Raw genomic sequence first — 17394 nt, 5'->3', positions numbered from 1 at the left:
GCACTCCCTTTCCGGTCTGCAGCTGTCATCCACGCACGCGTCATTTCCTCCCCGACAGCGCTCCGAGAGGTCCCTCCCTCTGACGTCACGCTGGATGAGACTGTGCATCCGCCCTCGAGCAGTGATGGGAGTATTTAGGGGCGGACCACAACTTCGCGCCCAAACGACCTCCGCCATACTTCTTCTGCGCGCCTTCACCCTTTCTTCCTGCGTTGCATGCCTCACCACCATTTTGGTAAGTTATGTTTGCATGTTTTCAGTCCCAGATGGATCGTACAATCTCCATGGAACCCTCATCGGCCAGCATGGAGGGGGAACCATGACTGCAGAGTCGCTTACAACTCGACTAACTCTCAAACGTGGGCATAGTGGGTTTTTGTAACTTTTAATGTCTGTGTGAGTTATTTGGGGAGCTGGCCCCTTAAGACTCAATTGGGTCTCGAAGCTCCCGCCTTTTCCTTCCTCTGCCCGGCCGACGAGCTCGCCGGGGTGGACATGCGTCCGGAGCCTCCGGGTAAGTGATTGTGTCAGGCAGACCCAGTTTCTTCAGGAATGCTGTCCCCTCTGCTAGGTACCTGAGAGCGTGTGTTCAGCCATTTCGCACTACCACTAGAGCAAATGGAAAGGCCCATCTGTACCTAATGTCATTATCTCTCAGCAGTTTAGTTATATGCTGAAGGGCTCTCCGTCTCGCTAGGGTTATCGGGGAAATGTCCTGGAATATGGCCATGTCAACCCCCTCAAACGCTACCAGCGGGGTAGCTCTAGTGATCTTACAGATCTCCTCCTTAGTTGTGTAGTGATGGAGGCGGAGAATCACGTCGCGCGGGGGGTTATTGTGCAGTGGCCGGACCCGCAGAGCTCGATAGCACCGATCCATGACCAGTTTTGCCTCTGTTTTTCCCGGCATAATGGAGTTCATCCATCGGCTGATCATTACTTCTGGGTCTTGTATTTCTTCTGGGATCCTCCTTATACGCAAGTTATTGCGCCGGTCCCGGTTCTCACTGTCTTCGTGCCTTTCCTCAAGCTCGGCTACCTTTCTCTCGAGCGTGCTGATCCTGGTACTGGCCTCCCTCTGGCACTTCGTGGTTGCTTCCATTTTTTATTCCAGGTCGTTGGTGCGGGTGCCAATGCTTAGAATGTCTTTCCGTAGGTTTTCTACTTCACCCCGAAAAAAGGTCTTCAGATCAGAGAGAAGTTGGGCTATCTCTCTTTTGATTTACCCCGTTTGCTCCGCTGCAGCCCCCTCCATCTCCGGCGCGGAGTCAGTGTCCGAGACCGCCATATTTTCTTCCTCCCGGGTCTTTTTTGCCCCAGCAAAGTATGAGCGCACATCCACCTTTTGCTTATTTTTCTGTCTTGTTGTCGCCATCCTTGTTTGTGCTGTAAGCCTTGTTGGTCCGTTGGCTATATTTTATTTTCAGCTGTGTTAAGTTTTTAACTGTATTTATTGCTTATTTCGCCGGCGGGTAGCGGAGCACTCAATTTATGCCTCCATCTCCTTACCCATCGCGCATGCGCCTCTGGTATTATAATTTTATAATCTATAATGTAATTTTTTGGTATTAAATTTGATGCAGTAAAGTTCAATATAGAACAATCCCCCCTCACACTTATAGCCTTGAGAAAGCGTTTCCAATTGCGAAACACGCGTGTCGGCATCTGTCATGTGCACGCGCGCCGTCAGTACTCACGTGGTAGCATTATTGAGTTGCAGAGCAAACAGCTACCAGACGGCTAACGTGTACTCCCTTCAATGTTGGGCAGGAGTCTTTGTGGTGACTCGGTGACGCATGGTGAGGCGAGGGCTGCTTGATTTTCCTTGTTATTTTGTTGCATTAGTGTAACCAGCACTCCTAACGGTGGTAGCACATTCATTAATATGTGCATAGGCATACCAACAGCCACACCGTTTCTAGGGGTATATTAGCCACGGCGTTTGCATTTATGAGGTATATTAGCTCTATGTATTCATGGACTTCATTAGCTAGTACACAGGTGATTTATATGTGAATTTATATGGTACATATGTGACTGATTTACCTTCACTGGATCTGTATACCATAAGCTCATTGAGCAGTTTACTAACAGTGTGTTCAGTGCTGCTTTGTGGCAGTATTATAACAGTGTCTCTTTCTCACTCAGTATCCACTAAGGAACCCTTTCCTGCACATTAGACAGGTTTCTTTCCACCATACAGTACACAGCTTTATAGTGGCATTAGCACTCCTGACAGTGGAAGCACATTCATTAATATGTGCACAGGTATACTAATAACCACACTGCCTATAGGAGTCTTTGAGCCTCTGCACATTGTGTTCTGTGTTTAATAGCCCACTCCTTTACTATTTTGGAGCTAATTAGCTGCTGTTAGGTGACTATATGTATCCACCATGAAACCTTTTTCTGCATACTCGATAGGTTTCTTTTGATCATACACAGTTTTATAGTGGCATTAGCACTCCTGACAGTGGAAGCACATTCATGAATATGTGCACAGGTATACTGACAACCACACTGCCTATAGGAGTCTATGAGCCTCTGCACATTGTGTTCTGTGTTTAACAGCCCACTCCTTTACTATTCAGGGGTCAACCAGTTGCTGTTAGGTGGCTACATGTTGGATTGTAGAGAGAGTCTACACTTTCCATTTATGGATTCATGATTTGCAAAGTGAGCACACACTGGTTTGAAATACTGATCTTTTTGTCTGTACCTAGCATATTATGATCCATTTCACATTTCACCTTCACCATCTGGGACCTGTCTGACACCTGAGACAGGTATTGAACAGCCCCTCACTGATACCAGCGTACACCTAATTAACCACTAATAGGGATTACTGTATACCGGCTCCCTGGGACAGTTTGATCCAATTAACCTCAAATTGTTGCCTTACTTAGTTACCCGGAATATCATATATATTCTTCATAGGGTATCATATATGTGTGTCATTTGTAGAATTTTAACACCCATTATTTTAATTAGTATAGCATTAAAAATTATTTTTAACATTCACATTATACATCAGGGGGTATTGAGTGCTTATAGTGGGTTCTTGCCTCTTTATTACTTACCTTAAATTTGATGCATCAAGTTATGTGCAAGTCTTTATATAATTTAAGTATAATCTATGATTTTGAAATTCTGTAAATGTGTATATGGTTTTTGTTTCTGACATGAAAAACAATAAAACAATCTATGATTTAAAAAAAAAAAATAACACCCTTAATCTTCATAAACGAAATTATTATAATGATCATTATTTGTGTTAAATATATCATAAATGGTATAAATACTTACATAAGACTCATAAAACTGCTCCAGATTATGTGATTTTATGTTGGGGTTTCCCTCCCCATCCCATTCAATTCCCACTTTCCCAATAATCCAAAACACAGAAAACAACATTTAGAGGCAAAACTGAAAATAAAAAACCAGCACTAGTCAACATCTCTATTTTTGTGCGGGGTTTTATTGTAGTGATATATATAGTTAAATGTAGCGTCAGAGCAACTTTCCAAAAAGTGTCTTTAATGTGTTGTGTTCCCACGGTAAAAGGGGATAAAGGTTGTACTGGCCTCATGAAATATATTAAGGGTAGTGAATGCATTAAATAAGAGTTGAACAACAACTCTGAGTACCATCAATTTTATTCAGGACCTGCTAAGAATGAGTAGGAAACAGTTCAGATCTTGTATTGCATTCTATTGCAATATTTCGTTTTAACTTGAGATCAATGGCGTTTTATATTAAAAAGAGCATCTTCAAGAATATGGCATGTGATGATAACGTATTAAACTCTTTTGTTTCTTTCTTTTTTGTGTGCAAAAGATATGTTGCCGTTTATCTGGCTATACAAGGCATTACTTATTTCTTCTTCCATGGAAGGTCATCTCTAGAATGACCAGTGACAGAGAGCGCGATCAGCATCTGGGCACAATAATATGTTCCCATTATAACTGCACGGGAATTGAAGACAGGGAAGCAGAATTTATCAACAGCTAACACGCAGTCAGAGGTCATAAAAATGATGGCGCCCAACGCAGCGGAGACGTGTGCCCAGGAGTAGTTGTAAGATGCCAGGCTGACCCGTGCCAGAGCCCTCCAAGTCATAGTACCAATCAGTACAGTGTATCCTGCCACCATATACACAAATGGTTCATTTAAGTAAGGGAAAGTAACAAAATAAAATGTGGCACAAAAGAGGGCAAGGAGAATAAAGAGACGGATATTTAGAGGACGTAGGCCAAAGGCAGCTGTGTACATAAGATGGGCCAATCCAAACATAACCATACCTGAAAGAAAACAAAATATGTTTACATGTAAATCAATAGAGGTTTGTTTGTTAGGCTACACTACTCAGACACTCTAAACAAGCAAATGTTCCAGTGTAGTCTGACATTGCACATGTCACATGCTAATCAAAATGAAATAGTCATCTTTTCTAAAATAAACCTAATTTTTTTTAAAGGGACAGTCCCACATTGCAGCACAAATTAGATTTGCTATAAAGTTAAGGAATGTTAAACCTGATCGGAATTATTTTTATATATTTTTTCATAATTCTATGTATGTTTAATAGTAATTCAGATTTCTGAACAGCAAACATAATAAATGCCATAGATTTTATATTTTATTTAGGAAATAATGCTACAGCAATTCCAATATTACCAACCTACCTCCATGTCATCATGATATTGTAATTCATTTGTTTCACTATAGAAATTCACATAGAGAATTGGACTATTTGGGAATCAGAATGAGGAAAACAAAATGTTATGTTCCTCAGAAATAAAATAAAAATATTGGTTCCCTAATTCTAAAAATATAAAGTACAGTAAAGTCTGAAACAAATATTTATTTGAAAGAGTAAAGAGAATCAAAATGAAGATTCATATAAACTGCTAAATAATCACTTCTGGTGAGGCCATTTACTCTTCTAAATCTGATTACTATATTAAATATGCCAGAAAGGCGAAAGTGCAAAAGCGTAGCATTAAGAAAAGCTATCATTTCTATAAGAGAATTCCACTATCTTAATGCATGCAGCATAATCACTCATTTCAGAATACTTTTTGTATTATAGTTTTCACGGGCATAATCTCACAAAAATGATGTATAGGAATTAATTTCAAAGATTTTAATGTATATTTAATGGCAGTGTCAATTAGGTACTGTTTTGTTTTAGCAACTGAATTTCTCAATAATGTCCACATTTCAGAAGAATTTGCAAACGTTAATGACGTTTTCATGGTGTTCCTCTAAAACTTTAATCATTGGAATTGATGGGAGAGAAGGAGGACTTTGCCCATAAAGATTTCACATTTGTCAAAATCATTGTAGCACCCTTACCGTGGAGAAAAAAATGTGGCCAAATCAGGCAGACATCTCCAACTGCTGAGAACAACAGGCCCAAAAAGATTTTTCTAGCGTATGGGCTGAACATTTCCACACTGACGGCATGGATAACAACAAAGAACACTAAGCTGAGGATTGGCAGGCACTTTATGAGGGCGCTGAACCAGCTGGGCTCAGAGAGTGGAATCCAAAGTGCAAAGTAAATGCAACAGGTCGTCAGGAAGGGCAGCAACTTTGCTACTGTGTTCCTCACCTATACAGGACAGAAATAGGTTATACAGTGCTTTAGCCCTTCCTTGTGCTGCTGAATGATTTATTTATTTATAAAATATTTTACCAGGAAGTAATACATTGAGAGTTATCTCTCGTTTTCAAGTATGTCCTGGGCACAGAGTAAAACAAAATAATACATGGTTACAAATACAGTTACATAAATGAACAAGGTATACATTATATACAAGACATTGCGTGCACAGTTAAAGAAAATATATATTATGAGCGTATGAAACAGTTACAGACCAGATTAAAGTGTGAGACAGCCTTAGATTTGAAAGAACTTAAGCTGGTGGTGGATATGAGTCTCTGGTAGGTTGTTCCAGTTTTGGGGTGCACGGAAGGAGAAGGAGGAACGTCCGGATACTTTGTTGAGTCTTGGGACCATGAACAGTCTTTTGGAGTCTGATCTCAGGTGATAGGTACTGCATGTGGTAGGGGTGAGGAGCTTGTTCAGGTAGCTGGGTAGCTTGCCCAGAAAGTATTTGAGGGTGACACAGGAAAGGTGAACTTTGCGCCTAGACTCTAGTGTTGACCAATCTAGTTCTTTGAGCATTTCGCAGTGATGTGTGTTGTAGTTGCATTGGAGAACAAAACGACAAATTGAATTGTAGAGGGTGTCAAGTTTGCTAAGGTGGGTTTGAGGAGCCGAGCCATATACTATGTCTCCATAGTCAATAATTGGCATTAGCATCTGCTGTGCAATACGCTTTCTGACCAGGAGACTTAGGGAGGATTTGTTCCTGTAAAGTACCCCTAGTTTGGCATAGGTCTTGGTTGTCAGGGTATCAATGTGCATCCCGAATGTTAAGTGGTAGTCAAACCATAAGCCCAGGTATTTAAAACTAGTGACAGGTGTTAGGGTGGTGTTAGCGTTGGTTCTAATCAGGAGCTCAGTCACTGGAAGCTTTACAAATTTAGTCTTGAACCCAAATACCGTTGTTACAGTTTTGTCAGTTTTTAAAAAAAGTTTGTTTTGGGAAATCCAGTTTTCGAGTCTCAAAAAGTCAGACTGAAGTATGTGTTGAAGGTCAGAGAGGCTATGGCTGTGTGCATACAGGATTGTGTCATCTGCATACATGTGTATTGAGGCTTCCTTACAAGCTGTGGGAAGATCATTAATGAACACTGAGAAGAGTAGGGGCCCCAGAACAGAGCCTTGAGGGACACCACAGGTGATATCCAGGGGGTTGGAGTTAGAGCCTGAGATGGACACATGTTGGGATCTTCCTGATAGGTAGGACTGAAACCAGTTTAAAGCATGTTTCCCTATTCCAGAGCTCTGGAGTTTGTTAAGCAGGATAACATGATCAACTGTGTCAAAAGCCTTTGCAAAATCTAGGAATACTGCACCAGTGAGTTGTCCCCGTTCCATTCCACACTGGATTTCATTGCAAACTTTTAGCAGGGTAGTTACAGTGGAGTGTTTGGGACGAAACCCAGACTGGAATTGGCTAGGGAAATTTGTCTTGGTGTAGAAATCGCTTAATTGGGAGTGGACACATTTTCCCATAACTTTGGATAGAATTGGGAGAAGTGAGATTGGCCTGTAGTTTGAGACAGTGTTTTTGTCCCCACTTTTGAAGATTGGGACAACTCTGGCAGTTTTCCAGGTCTTAGGGATATGGCCTGCAGACAGGATAGAGTTGACTATGGACGCAATTGGTTTGGCAATGGCTGGGGCACCAAGTCGTAGGAACCTAGATTGTAGTAAGTCGGGTCCACATTGGCTGCTTAGTTTTAGTTTGAGGAGCGCTTGTGTAATCTCCTCTTCAGATACTGGGCTAAATTGAAAATTGTGGGCAGTGTTGGGAGGGGGTGGGACAATAGGGGTACTCCCAGGATGAGATTCAGGTTTGGGGTTTGTGCTGCATTTCGCTAATAAGTTAGTGGCACACCCCACAAAGTAATCATTGAATGCATTTGCAATGTCAGTGGGGTTTGTCAGAGTAATATCCCCCATAGTGATATTACTTGGTTGTTGATGGTTAGGAGCCTGGAATATATTGTTGATAACCTTCCAGAAGTTAGCTGGGTTTGATGTATTTTGGTGGAGATTGTCAGAGTAATATTGTGCTTTTGCATACCTTGTTTGCCTTGTGCACACGTTCCGCAGGCATCTGTAGTGATTGAGATCCTTGGTAGTGCCAGTTACTTTGTAGCTTTTCCACAAGGCATCCCTGAACTGGTAGAGTGCTATAAGGTTGATTATAATATAATATGATTAGCTTTTATATTCTAATACTAGTTACATGATCCCCAGCATGTAGCTGCTTTTTTTCTTGTACACGTGTAATGGTTCATACCTATCCTCCCATAATGATGTCTCAAAGTTAGATAGAAATTATTCTATACTCTGAGTAACACATAATCTTATTATGATCTCGCATTTGTGGAATGGCCCAACATTCTGTATAAGAATATAGTGGGTACAATAAGAAAGGGGTCGAGAGTAGTATAATATAAATCAATATTATATATCAATATTATATTGTTATTGAACCAATTTCATTGTATTGTAAAGTGCTTAAGTATTAACTAGCTTAAATAAGGTATGTATTTTTAAAAGTAGAAATGAGACCGCGCTGGTAGGGAATCCGTTTATCCAAGATAAGTTTTTTCTGCTGCTCCCACTCTCTCCCGCGATCCACCAGGGCCAATTAGATACATAGAAACAAACAAAAACAAAAAAGAGAAGCGCAAGAAAAAACCAATTCAATAAATAATACTAACTTTATAGATAATACTTGCTTACATACCCGGCGTTGCCCGGGATTTCATGTTTTATATGTTTATAAATATCCGCCCCCCCCTCTCTCTGTCCGTTCCCCCTTCCCACCCTCTCTCTCCGCTCCCCCTCTCCCCCCATCCCCCTCTCTCCCCGGTTCACATCAATCGGGCCCCTTCCCCCCCCCCCGTTCATAGCTCCGGTCCCCCGAGTGCCCTGGAGTACCCCTCACTCTCTTCCCCAGCGGACGGGAGGGTTGCTGGCGGTGGGTCGCTTTGTGGCAGCAGTGTCTCAATGGGGGGGCGGGTTTGCTCAGCGGTTGTTCAAGGGGGGGGCGGGTTATTTGTCGGCAGGTCACTCACTAGGGGACGGGCGGGTTGCGTGGCGGCTCGCTCGTCCCCCTCATTCGCGTGTGGGAGGGTTGCTCGGCGGCTCACTGTCGGAGCGGGCGGGTTGCTCGGCGGCAGCTCACTGTAGGGGTGTACGGGAGGGATGTGACTTCACCCCGCCTCGGCGACAGCCAATGAGAGCCAAGTCCCGCCCTGTAGTCAGCCAATGAGAGCCAAGCCCCGCAGTCAGCCAATGGGCGCGCGCACAAACAGATTTTGATTATATATATATTTCGGTGTGGAGGGGTGCTGACTACCACCTACTATTTGGAACCATCTACTATCTGGTTACCTGAGGGATGTGGGGAGTGTGCTGTTTTTTGATGCAACACTGCCTAATGATGCAAGTGCTGTACTTTATAGATATTATCTATAAAGTTAGTATTATTGATTGACGTTTTTTCTTGAGCTTTTTTGTTTCTATGTATTTTTAACCATGTCCAACCATAGTTCTATACTCTAGATATGATGAACTACAGGTTTTTTGTCAAGAGGGAAGGTTGTTTCTATTAAATTGGGAAAAACAACAATAACATAATCTATAGTTGGGAAGTGGTAGGATGGGCCAGGTCATGTAATCCAAGTTTTGTGTTGGAAACCTAGAGTTCAAAAAAATAACTTTTGGGTCAATTGCTCACTGATGCCACACGTTACCTAGATGACCGACATTTGTATTATCGCCACGAGGATCATTGAAGCATGACTGGTTATTTTCTGACCTGAGTCCCCATTGGCTCAATAGTGATAACTTAACAGCCTTTAAACTTTAAATGTGTATGTGAAGATATTTGTTTGTTACCCTCCATCAGCTTTTGACTTTTTCTTGTCTGCTCTGATACCTTCATATTAGTGTGAAAATTACAAGAGAAACTAGCTATTTTTACATTTTGAGGAAGCGATAGAGTGTAGTAAGGAAACAAACTATTTTTATGAAGTCAGGAAACTAGCTATTTTTATAAAGTCAATATCAATACAAAAAACTAGCAGGTGTCTTCACGGCTCATTCCTATTATCTAACATTTCAAATTGTAGTCTTTAGTGATATCATGAGTTCACGCAGAAAAAAGTTTTAGCGCTTGCACTCCTTTAAGTACTCGCTGTACTGGAACAACGGAATGGCGGTACACATTATGCTGTCAGGCCTCTGATCCTGTGGTAGATCCAATTGTATGAATGAATTAAAATGGTGGAAAGCAACAGGCACTCAAAGTTGAAGTTCTTAAAAAAAAAAAATATTTATTGAATACGTATATTCAATAAAGAAACTTTTCCTTAAACTTTGAGTGCCCGCTGCCCTCCTACCATTTCATTCATTCACATTTCACAGGACACCTGATAATGAAAAGGTTAATGCAAACCTCTTGTACGAGAACGGTTCGCCAAAGATCACCTAACAAAACGTAAATTTCCCAGCAGATGCCTTTATCATTAACAACTACCCTAAACACTCCTTTTTCCCATTAGGACACTCCCGTTCAGATTTCATACATTGATAGTTCCAGGCCATAGAAAATGAAGTCATTGTTTGGTAATCTAAGCACATTAAAAGGGTGGTTATTCTCATGGAGACACTATATAGGGGATAGATCTCTCACATGGGGAACTCTCCAAATTTGAAGAGCAAAAAAGTAGGAAAGCTATAAAACCCCACAAATTAAAGATATAATTATTGAAGTAATTTCAGTGAAATGTGGTTCGAATTTGAACAAAACACTACAGCAGACCCGGAAAGGTATTCTTTATTCCACCAAGGGATTGCATCTACTGTATATTATCTAGCCTCCAAAAGGGTGGAAACTATTATAAACGCAATGACAATTTTTTTCTCTCCTTTTTCTGTCTTATCATTCGATAGTGTATAGCTTGTGGATTTTTGTATTGTATTAAAGAGCTGTTATTTATGTCTACACTAATATAAAGGTATCATAGCATACGTATGTTTACAAATGTTTGTAAATGAGTAATTTGCTATTTATTTTCTGTACACCCCCCATCCCACCTTTTTTCGTAGAAAATTCAAATAAAGAACAAGTTTAAAAAATAAAATAAAAGGGTGGTTATTCTTACAATATATACATTATTTTGTGTAACAACTTGTATTCACGGGTGTAAATTACTCTAACACCCTTAGAGGATGGCAAAATCAGCGATCTGCAAGGCTTTGGAACTGAAGTAGTTAAAGAAAGTGGCACGGACACAGTCAGTATGAATAAGAAGAGACTTACGGTCACCAGAGATTTTTTCTTATATCTTGAGTCGGACTCTAAAATGTCCATGTTTTCCAAGATTTGACGGAGGTCTCAAATCAAACCTCGAGGTTCTTTTCTGTGTAACTGTGAATCAATGAAATATAAATACACACTATGAGCCTGTTGTACTTTAACCGGTCAACTGTCGGACTCAACGTTTAACGCATCCAAAGTGTATTCTTACTGATAACAGGGTGCCTGCCCCTCATCAATCTGGGCTAGGAGCGGCAATACTTCCTGATAAAGAAATATGTGTATTGCTCAAGCGATCTGTATGATATGAATTAATCCAGGGGGGGACGGAACCCATTCATGGTGCAATTTGTACATGATCACCAATCAGTTGTTTTATGAGTGTTGGAGGTACACAATAGCATAAAGATTGGTTCCTTCACCACCATGTAAAACTAGCCTTGTGATTTTTAGAAGTGAAACACAGTCCTCAGGGGAATATCATTGAAACAAGAATTTTGATAAGGACGTTGTCATTTTAGAAAGTGCTTGAAACTTGAGCCATTGTGGTCACCATTGGATTAGAACTACAATGTATGATTGCCCCCCCCCCCCCCCACCCCCTTGCCCCCCCCCCCACCCCCAATGTTATTCCTATAAATTGCTGCTTTTGCCTTTTAACCTTTTTTGGTTAAGGATCCAACCCTATACAGGCAGTACTCGTTTTACAATGAATGGCTTATCCAACGCTATGCAATGCATACCTATGTTCATTTTTACAACGCCAAAACGGCTTATCCAACGCTCTTACGACGCTTTGCAAAGTTGTTTATGTGTATATGATATATATATTATACTATATATTATATTTTTATATATATATATATATATATATATAATACAGCATATGCACTATATATTTATGTGTATGCTGCATATCTTATTGTCTGCGTAAAATATTTTGTGTATTTTAAAATTAAAAATGCCTTCAGGAACGGAACCTTTAATTTAAACAGTGTTCCTATGGGAAAACGTGTTTCGCTTTACAACGCCATTTTGAGTAACGCATGTGTCGGATAACCGAGGACTGCCTGTAATTATATTGTATTATTGTGAGGAAACCCAACCCTCTCTAGTATCGAGATCAAATGCATTGTAAATTCTTATGTATTTGGTAACATTTTCAAATGACCTGAACATTGCAGGGAACCCAATGATTCATAGGAAACCCTGTTGAAAGACAAGGGGCTGAAAGCTGAACCAGACTCAAATGTTGCAATTCATGGTTTGAAGATTTCATTGTTTGATACACTAGAACTCATAGGTTTCTAAAACACAGAGCTTTTTCTATATCGGTTGTAAGCATTATTTGAACCTGACGCTTATTTAGAGCATGTGTTTGAGATGAGAAAAATGCTTGCCCCAAAATAGACTTGTCTGTTATGCGACAACATTCGCTTTTCTAATCATTTGTCAGACTTCCTTCAGCTGCCCAAGCTTACACAGTAAACACCCATTATTTTTCAAAAGTCTTTTAATCTCTTTATTATATTTGCTTTCAGAGTAATAAAACACAACATTGCAGCAATCTATAATGATCATGTAACACTCAGGAAAGGGAAAATACAAAATAAATCCCTCCAGCAGTTTATTTTACAACATATACCGAGACAATACGAGGAAGGTCACTTATTTATTTCAGAGCATTTTCTATTGCCTACAAACCATTAGCCAGAACATGTTAACACCAGGCAATGATTTCACTACTGAGAGGAAGGGAAACCGTTTGACTTACGACAATCTCCTTGTGGTTTCTGAAGGGGTGATCCTCCATACTGTACAGGGTGGAAAATACAGCAAATCACAAAGTCAAAATGGGTATGTTTAAAATCGAACATTTAATGTGACTGTCCAACATGAGGTTTTCCTTAGTTAAAGCAGCATCTAAAATATTAGATGTTGCAAAATAGCAAGGGTGTACATCACTGAAATCTGCTAATTAATATTGTTTAGTTAATATTCAGGAAAGTTAATTACATTAAAGGCGTATGATCTAACTGTGTGAAAGGTAATGGAGGTTTTGTATTCAAATGGAAGTCTATCCTGCTAAACAAAACCCATTTTACAATGCTACATATTGTGGGCATGTTAAAGCCTTTATTATTTGTCCCTAGTGCAGTTTCAGATCTTTATGAGACTCCATTTAATCATTGAGCAACATTAGTATTTGCAGATATACTATTCAGGTCTTGCTCTAGTTTTAAAAAGCTATACGACCAAGCTCAATTGGCTTGTGCTAACTTTTAAGACAGCACAAACTTGAACTTATAACAAATACAACTTGTAACCAAATGTTTTTACCTCCACACAAAAATCAATCTAAAATGGAATTGAAATACTGTACCAGTAGCTCATAGGTGAGATTTGCAGAAGCAGGTTGTTTTTTAAAAATACACATCATCTAGTTTTAAAACTGGCTTTATACAACATTAAGATCTACTTTGGATCAGGGCTCCGTGTTATGGTTGCTTTGCTTTAAAAAGTCAACTGTATTACCACTTCTAATTTAAAAAAAATGGTGAAAATGTTTAAGTAAATACATAATCTAAAAATTGGCACTATAATAAAACAAATGCAATTTATGCACTATTGCACCAAAAAGAACAGCACTATTGTTTTGCTACATATTACAGTTTTAATGACAACAGTGGTCATTTGGTGCTTCCTCTGCCTGTGAGCGATGAGCATAGCAATTCAGTGGCTTATGAGTGATCTGCCTTTTTGCCAAGTCGGTTGTTTATTTACTTTATAAATGAAACGTCAAACTAAAACTCACCATATCATTCAGGATTATTACATAGCCAAAAAATAAAGGAACAATTTTAGACCATGCAGATTCTTACATTTTGGTAAACTGTCTAAACCTGTCCTAGTCATGTTTCCATTTTAAGTGGAAAGTCCCAGCCAGGTATTTAAAAATCTATACCACCAATGTAGGCATCAGCAATGGCAGAATCTGTTCCTTTAACCTAGGCTCCAGCGAGAACCTCATCTTTAATAAGAAAATGTTTTTTGTTGTTGATTTTTTTAAAAAAGCATCTCCAAGTCATAGCTTTTATGCCTGAGATATAGTATATGCAAAAGACAAACTTTAATACAAATGCAGATTTCCTCTTGGGGATAAACCCATTCCTTTAAATTTCTTACAAAAAATGTAAATTAAGCAGTGTTTAGATGTTTACATGTACTTGAGATAGAGTATAAAGTCTCAGTTTTTTTTCCAATTATCTGTGCACCTATTGGGAGAGAAACAACTTAACAGATATTAAAGGATCAATGATTATGTTGTTAACACAAACTCTCATAGTACTGTACTATTTACTTTGCCATATAGAAAAATAATGCACGCCTATGGCAGTGGAACTCAATTAGCTGAGGTTATCGCTGAAAACGAAGTACTTGTAAGTGCTTGCAAGTGCTTTCAGTTGATAATGTTGGGGGGAAGCAACATATAAAAAGCATTACCCCATGGAATTATTAGACAAAAGCAAACTGGAGAAAAGAAAACTGCACACTACACTAAGTTTGATAGTACCAATACCATTGTATTAAGGGATTCCAAAGAAACAGATCGAAACCTCATTGGTTACAAGAAGGGATAGCAGTGCTAATTGGCTCTTATTTGCACAATGAGGGCTGAAAATACAGATGTCACCAATGTATTCCAAACCTATGTTGCAATGGAGCACGCAGCGTCGCCAAGATACATACATGTTGGAACAAAGACAATTGATAGATAATTAGGAGTATTCTGTACCCCATCAGAGAAAGCCCAGTGCAACAAGATGCTGTGTTAACACCTCCACAGCTAATGAGTATTTCTCCAACTATGGACTTGTTAAAAGATTGGCGTATAATATGCTCTTCTGGATTGTTAGCATTGTGTTTAATCATTATGCATGCACCAAGAAATGTTTTGATGACGCATACATTTAGTTATATGCATGTTTTCAACTTTCATCTACACACACGAACATAAACATATATACACCATTAGCAAGTATATGTATAATTTATTTTTCTTTCCAAAGAAAAAAAATAAAGGACACATATTTAAAATATTCAAGAGTTGCAAAAGAAATATATAAATTACTTGTATACCTTTGAAATCTTTTTTTTTTTTTTTTTTAACATTTTGTTTTTCATTAAAAAAAAAATTAACATTTTCATCTCCACCAAGTGGCTTTTCATATCGTGCTAAATTGCATTATTTCACAGAAATGCCTGCCAAAGACATTAGGTTGTACTGTATAATGGCTACAGAACATACTTTAAACTACGTGCTCCCTTTTTCAGCATTATCCCCTTCCTTACCAGGTAACTACAAAGACAATTTGCACGCACCAACCTTTAGGGGTCAGTGAAAGGCACATATAAAAAGGAAAGGTTTTTTTTTTTTTTTTTTTTTTTTTTTGCAGAGTATGGAAAAGGTTACCTGAAAAAGGGGGTAAATAAAGATTTAGGGATGGTGGTAGAATTTGGAAGCCTGTGTGTTCTTTTTCTAATCAGCTGATTTAAAATAATCATGCTTAATCAATATAGAAATTAATAATACTTGCATGGAACAATGTGTTTCCATTACCATTCAAAATTTAACTTTACCTGGGTTCATTAGAGCATCGTTAAAACAAATATGACTATGAGCATTTGAACCTGACTGAATGGAATGTTAGGATGTGTTCTTAACATCTCAGGGGGGGAAAGAATATTAAATGGTTGAGATTTTTGTCATTATTTTATGGTGATCGTACTTTAAAGTAGTCAGGGATTTAAAGATGTAGATCAGCAAAAACACTAACTCATGAGCCCACATCAATAGCTCGGTGGTCCTCATTTTCCATATTGATAGCTTATACATACATTTTCTTTGCATTTTTGTATTTTATTTTTATTGGCATATAACAGAAGGCAGTCAGTCTTGTTCTCTTACTGGCTCTGACAACTACAATGCCATGCCTCTTTTTTCTGATGTCTACTAATGGATGCATTGGAGTTATGTTATAGAGTATAGACAATACATTTTTCGAAAGGGTGGCGCATAGGGCTCAAGTAGCCAAAGGCAGTGTTCATCATGAGACATCATAAAACCCCTCTGTGCAGAAGGAAATTAAAGAAATGTCACCGCAAACATGGTGGTCGATATTGGTTAGCTGTTAACAGCACTTCAGCTAAAGATTTATGAACTAGCTGTATAAAGTTTCAATAGGGGACAGGCACAATCACTATTGCTTAGCACAGTGTAGAACAGACATATGGTTACAGACATCACAGGTTATGTGCCATTTCTATCACAATGCATATAAAAATGTTGCTCCAGTGATCAGCAGATGCAGATCTAAATAGTTTTTATTCTTAGTCTTCCTGCACCAGGCTATGACAATAGCTAAAGCTTACATGCAAATTATTGCTTTTTATTTAGCAGATGAACACACAAACAGATTCATGGCAGGTGATCAATGTCATGAGTGGGAAGGTACAAGTTCTAAAATACTCCAACACTTCAGGAGCATAAAGTACCCAACAATGTACAGTTGTGACACTTCTATAGTCTGGGCTTTTTCAATTTCATGGAGAATTTGCACTCAATCTACATTTACCATCTCGCCCTACTAGAAGCTGCATAAACGTAATTAGCTCACTTTTTGCCTGGTTTGCTGTGATGGCGAAAGTTATTCTAAACAGTCTGAATATTGGAAAGAAATAGCAAAAATAATTGTCTTCTGCAGTTTGTTTTTTTCACTCCTATCTTAACCATTCAATTGCATTACAACACTGCTAATCCTTTAACTCTTTCTAGCAAGGTAAGGTCAAGGCTGCATAAGATCACATTTTCTGAGAACCTGTTAGAGTAAAATGACTGGTCAATAAATCATTTACAACTTCCTGCTTAGATGGAAAAAATCGGCATGCCATTTACACAAGCCCCCAAACAAAACAGTTACATGAAAAGTTTATACAATATAAATTATGCTCCACGATTGCATGTAAAATAGGCTTTTTGTTCCTCATTTCTTTCCCGTGGCACAGAATGCTTTTGACAGAATGATTTAGACAACAGGGCCTGTGCAAACCTCTGCTAGGCAGAACAAAGACAAACAGAGGAATCAGGATTCTGATCCTGTTGGAAAATAATAAATAAAGTCATCAGAAGGTGTTAAACACCAGCTTCTTTATGAACTGTTGATGCATGATTCACACAACCTGGGATCACAATCCTGGTATTATTAAACATTTTAAAAGGGTCATGTGTGTATAGGATGACAATAAGGCACTGCTAATATTAATGTGCACCTAACAACTCAGGGCTGGAGATTTTAGGATAAAGTATTTATTTGGTAATCCCACTACTGAAGTCTATACTAGATATATAAAAACAAAG

At 39.0% G+C, this 17394-nt stretch overlaps 1 protein-coding gene across 2 annotated transcripts; it reads right to left on the bottom strand.

Moving 5' to 3' along the window:
• Positions 1-3458: 3458 nt before the first annotated feature.
• Positions 3459-11126, bottom strand: TMEM86B (transmembrane protein 86B). 2 transcript variants are annotated; one of them, XM_075605447.1, is made up of 4 exons: positions 10980-11063; positions 7725-7833; positions 5359-5617; positions 3459-4301 (listed from the first exon to the last, which is right to left on the bottom strand). In XM_075605447.1, the coding sequence occupies exons 2-4, from the start codon at positions 7755-7757 to the stop codon at positions 3874-3876; spliced, it is 720 nt and encodes a 239-aa protein (XP_075461562.1). In that variant the 5' UTR covers positions 7758-7833; positions 10980-11063; the 3' UTR covers positions 3459-3873. The 2 variants fall into 2 exon arrangements, with proteins under 2 accessions (XP_075461562.1, XP_075461561.1); XM_075605446.1 differs by lacking the exon at positions 7725-7833 and having other exon boundaries at positions 10980-11126.
• Between the last annotated feature and the right edge of the window lie 6268 nt (positions 11127-17394).

Source organism: Ascaphus truei, chromosome 6 (assembly GCF_040206685.1).
Source record: "Ascaphus truei isolate aAscTru1 chromosome 6, aAscTru1.hap1, whole genome shotgun sequence".
NCBI classification, from domain to species: domain Eukaryota; kingdom Metazoa; phylum Chordata; class Amphibia; order Anura; family Ascaphidae; genus Ascaphus; species Ascaphus truei.
This window is presented reverse-complemented; position numbering and strand designations above follow the sequence as displayed.

What these genes read in the sequence shown, in the direction of transcription:
- TMEM86B (XM_075605446.1), bottom strand. Translation starts at nt 11,030, where the DNA reads ATGGACATTTTAGAGTCCGACTCAAGATATAAGAAAAAATCTCTGGTG. An exon ending in AGAAAAAATCTCTGGTGACC is followed by an intron (nt 5,618 to 10,979) that starts GTAAGTCTCTTC and finishes TGTCCTGTATAG; the next exon opens with GTGAGGAACACAGTAGCAAA. An exon ending in GCCACATTTTTTTCTCCACG is followed by an intron (nt 4,302 to 5,358) that starts GTAAGGGTGCTA and finishes GTTTTCTTTCAG; the next exon opens with GTATGGTTATGTTTGGATTG.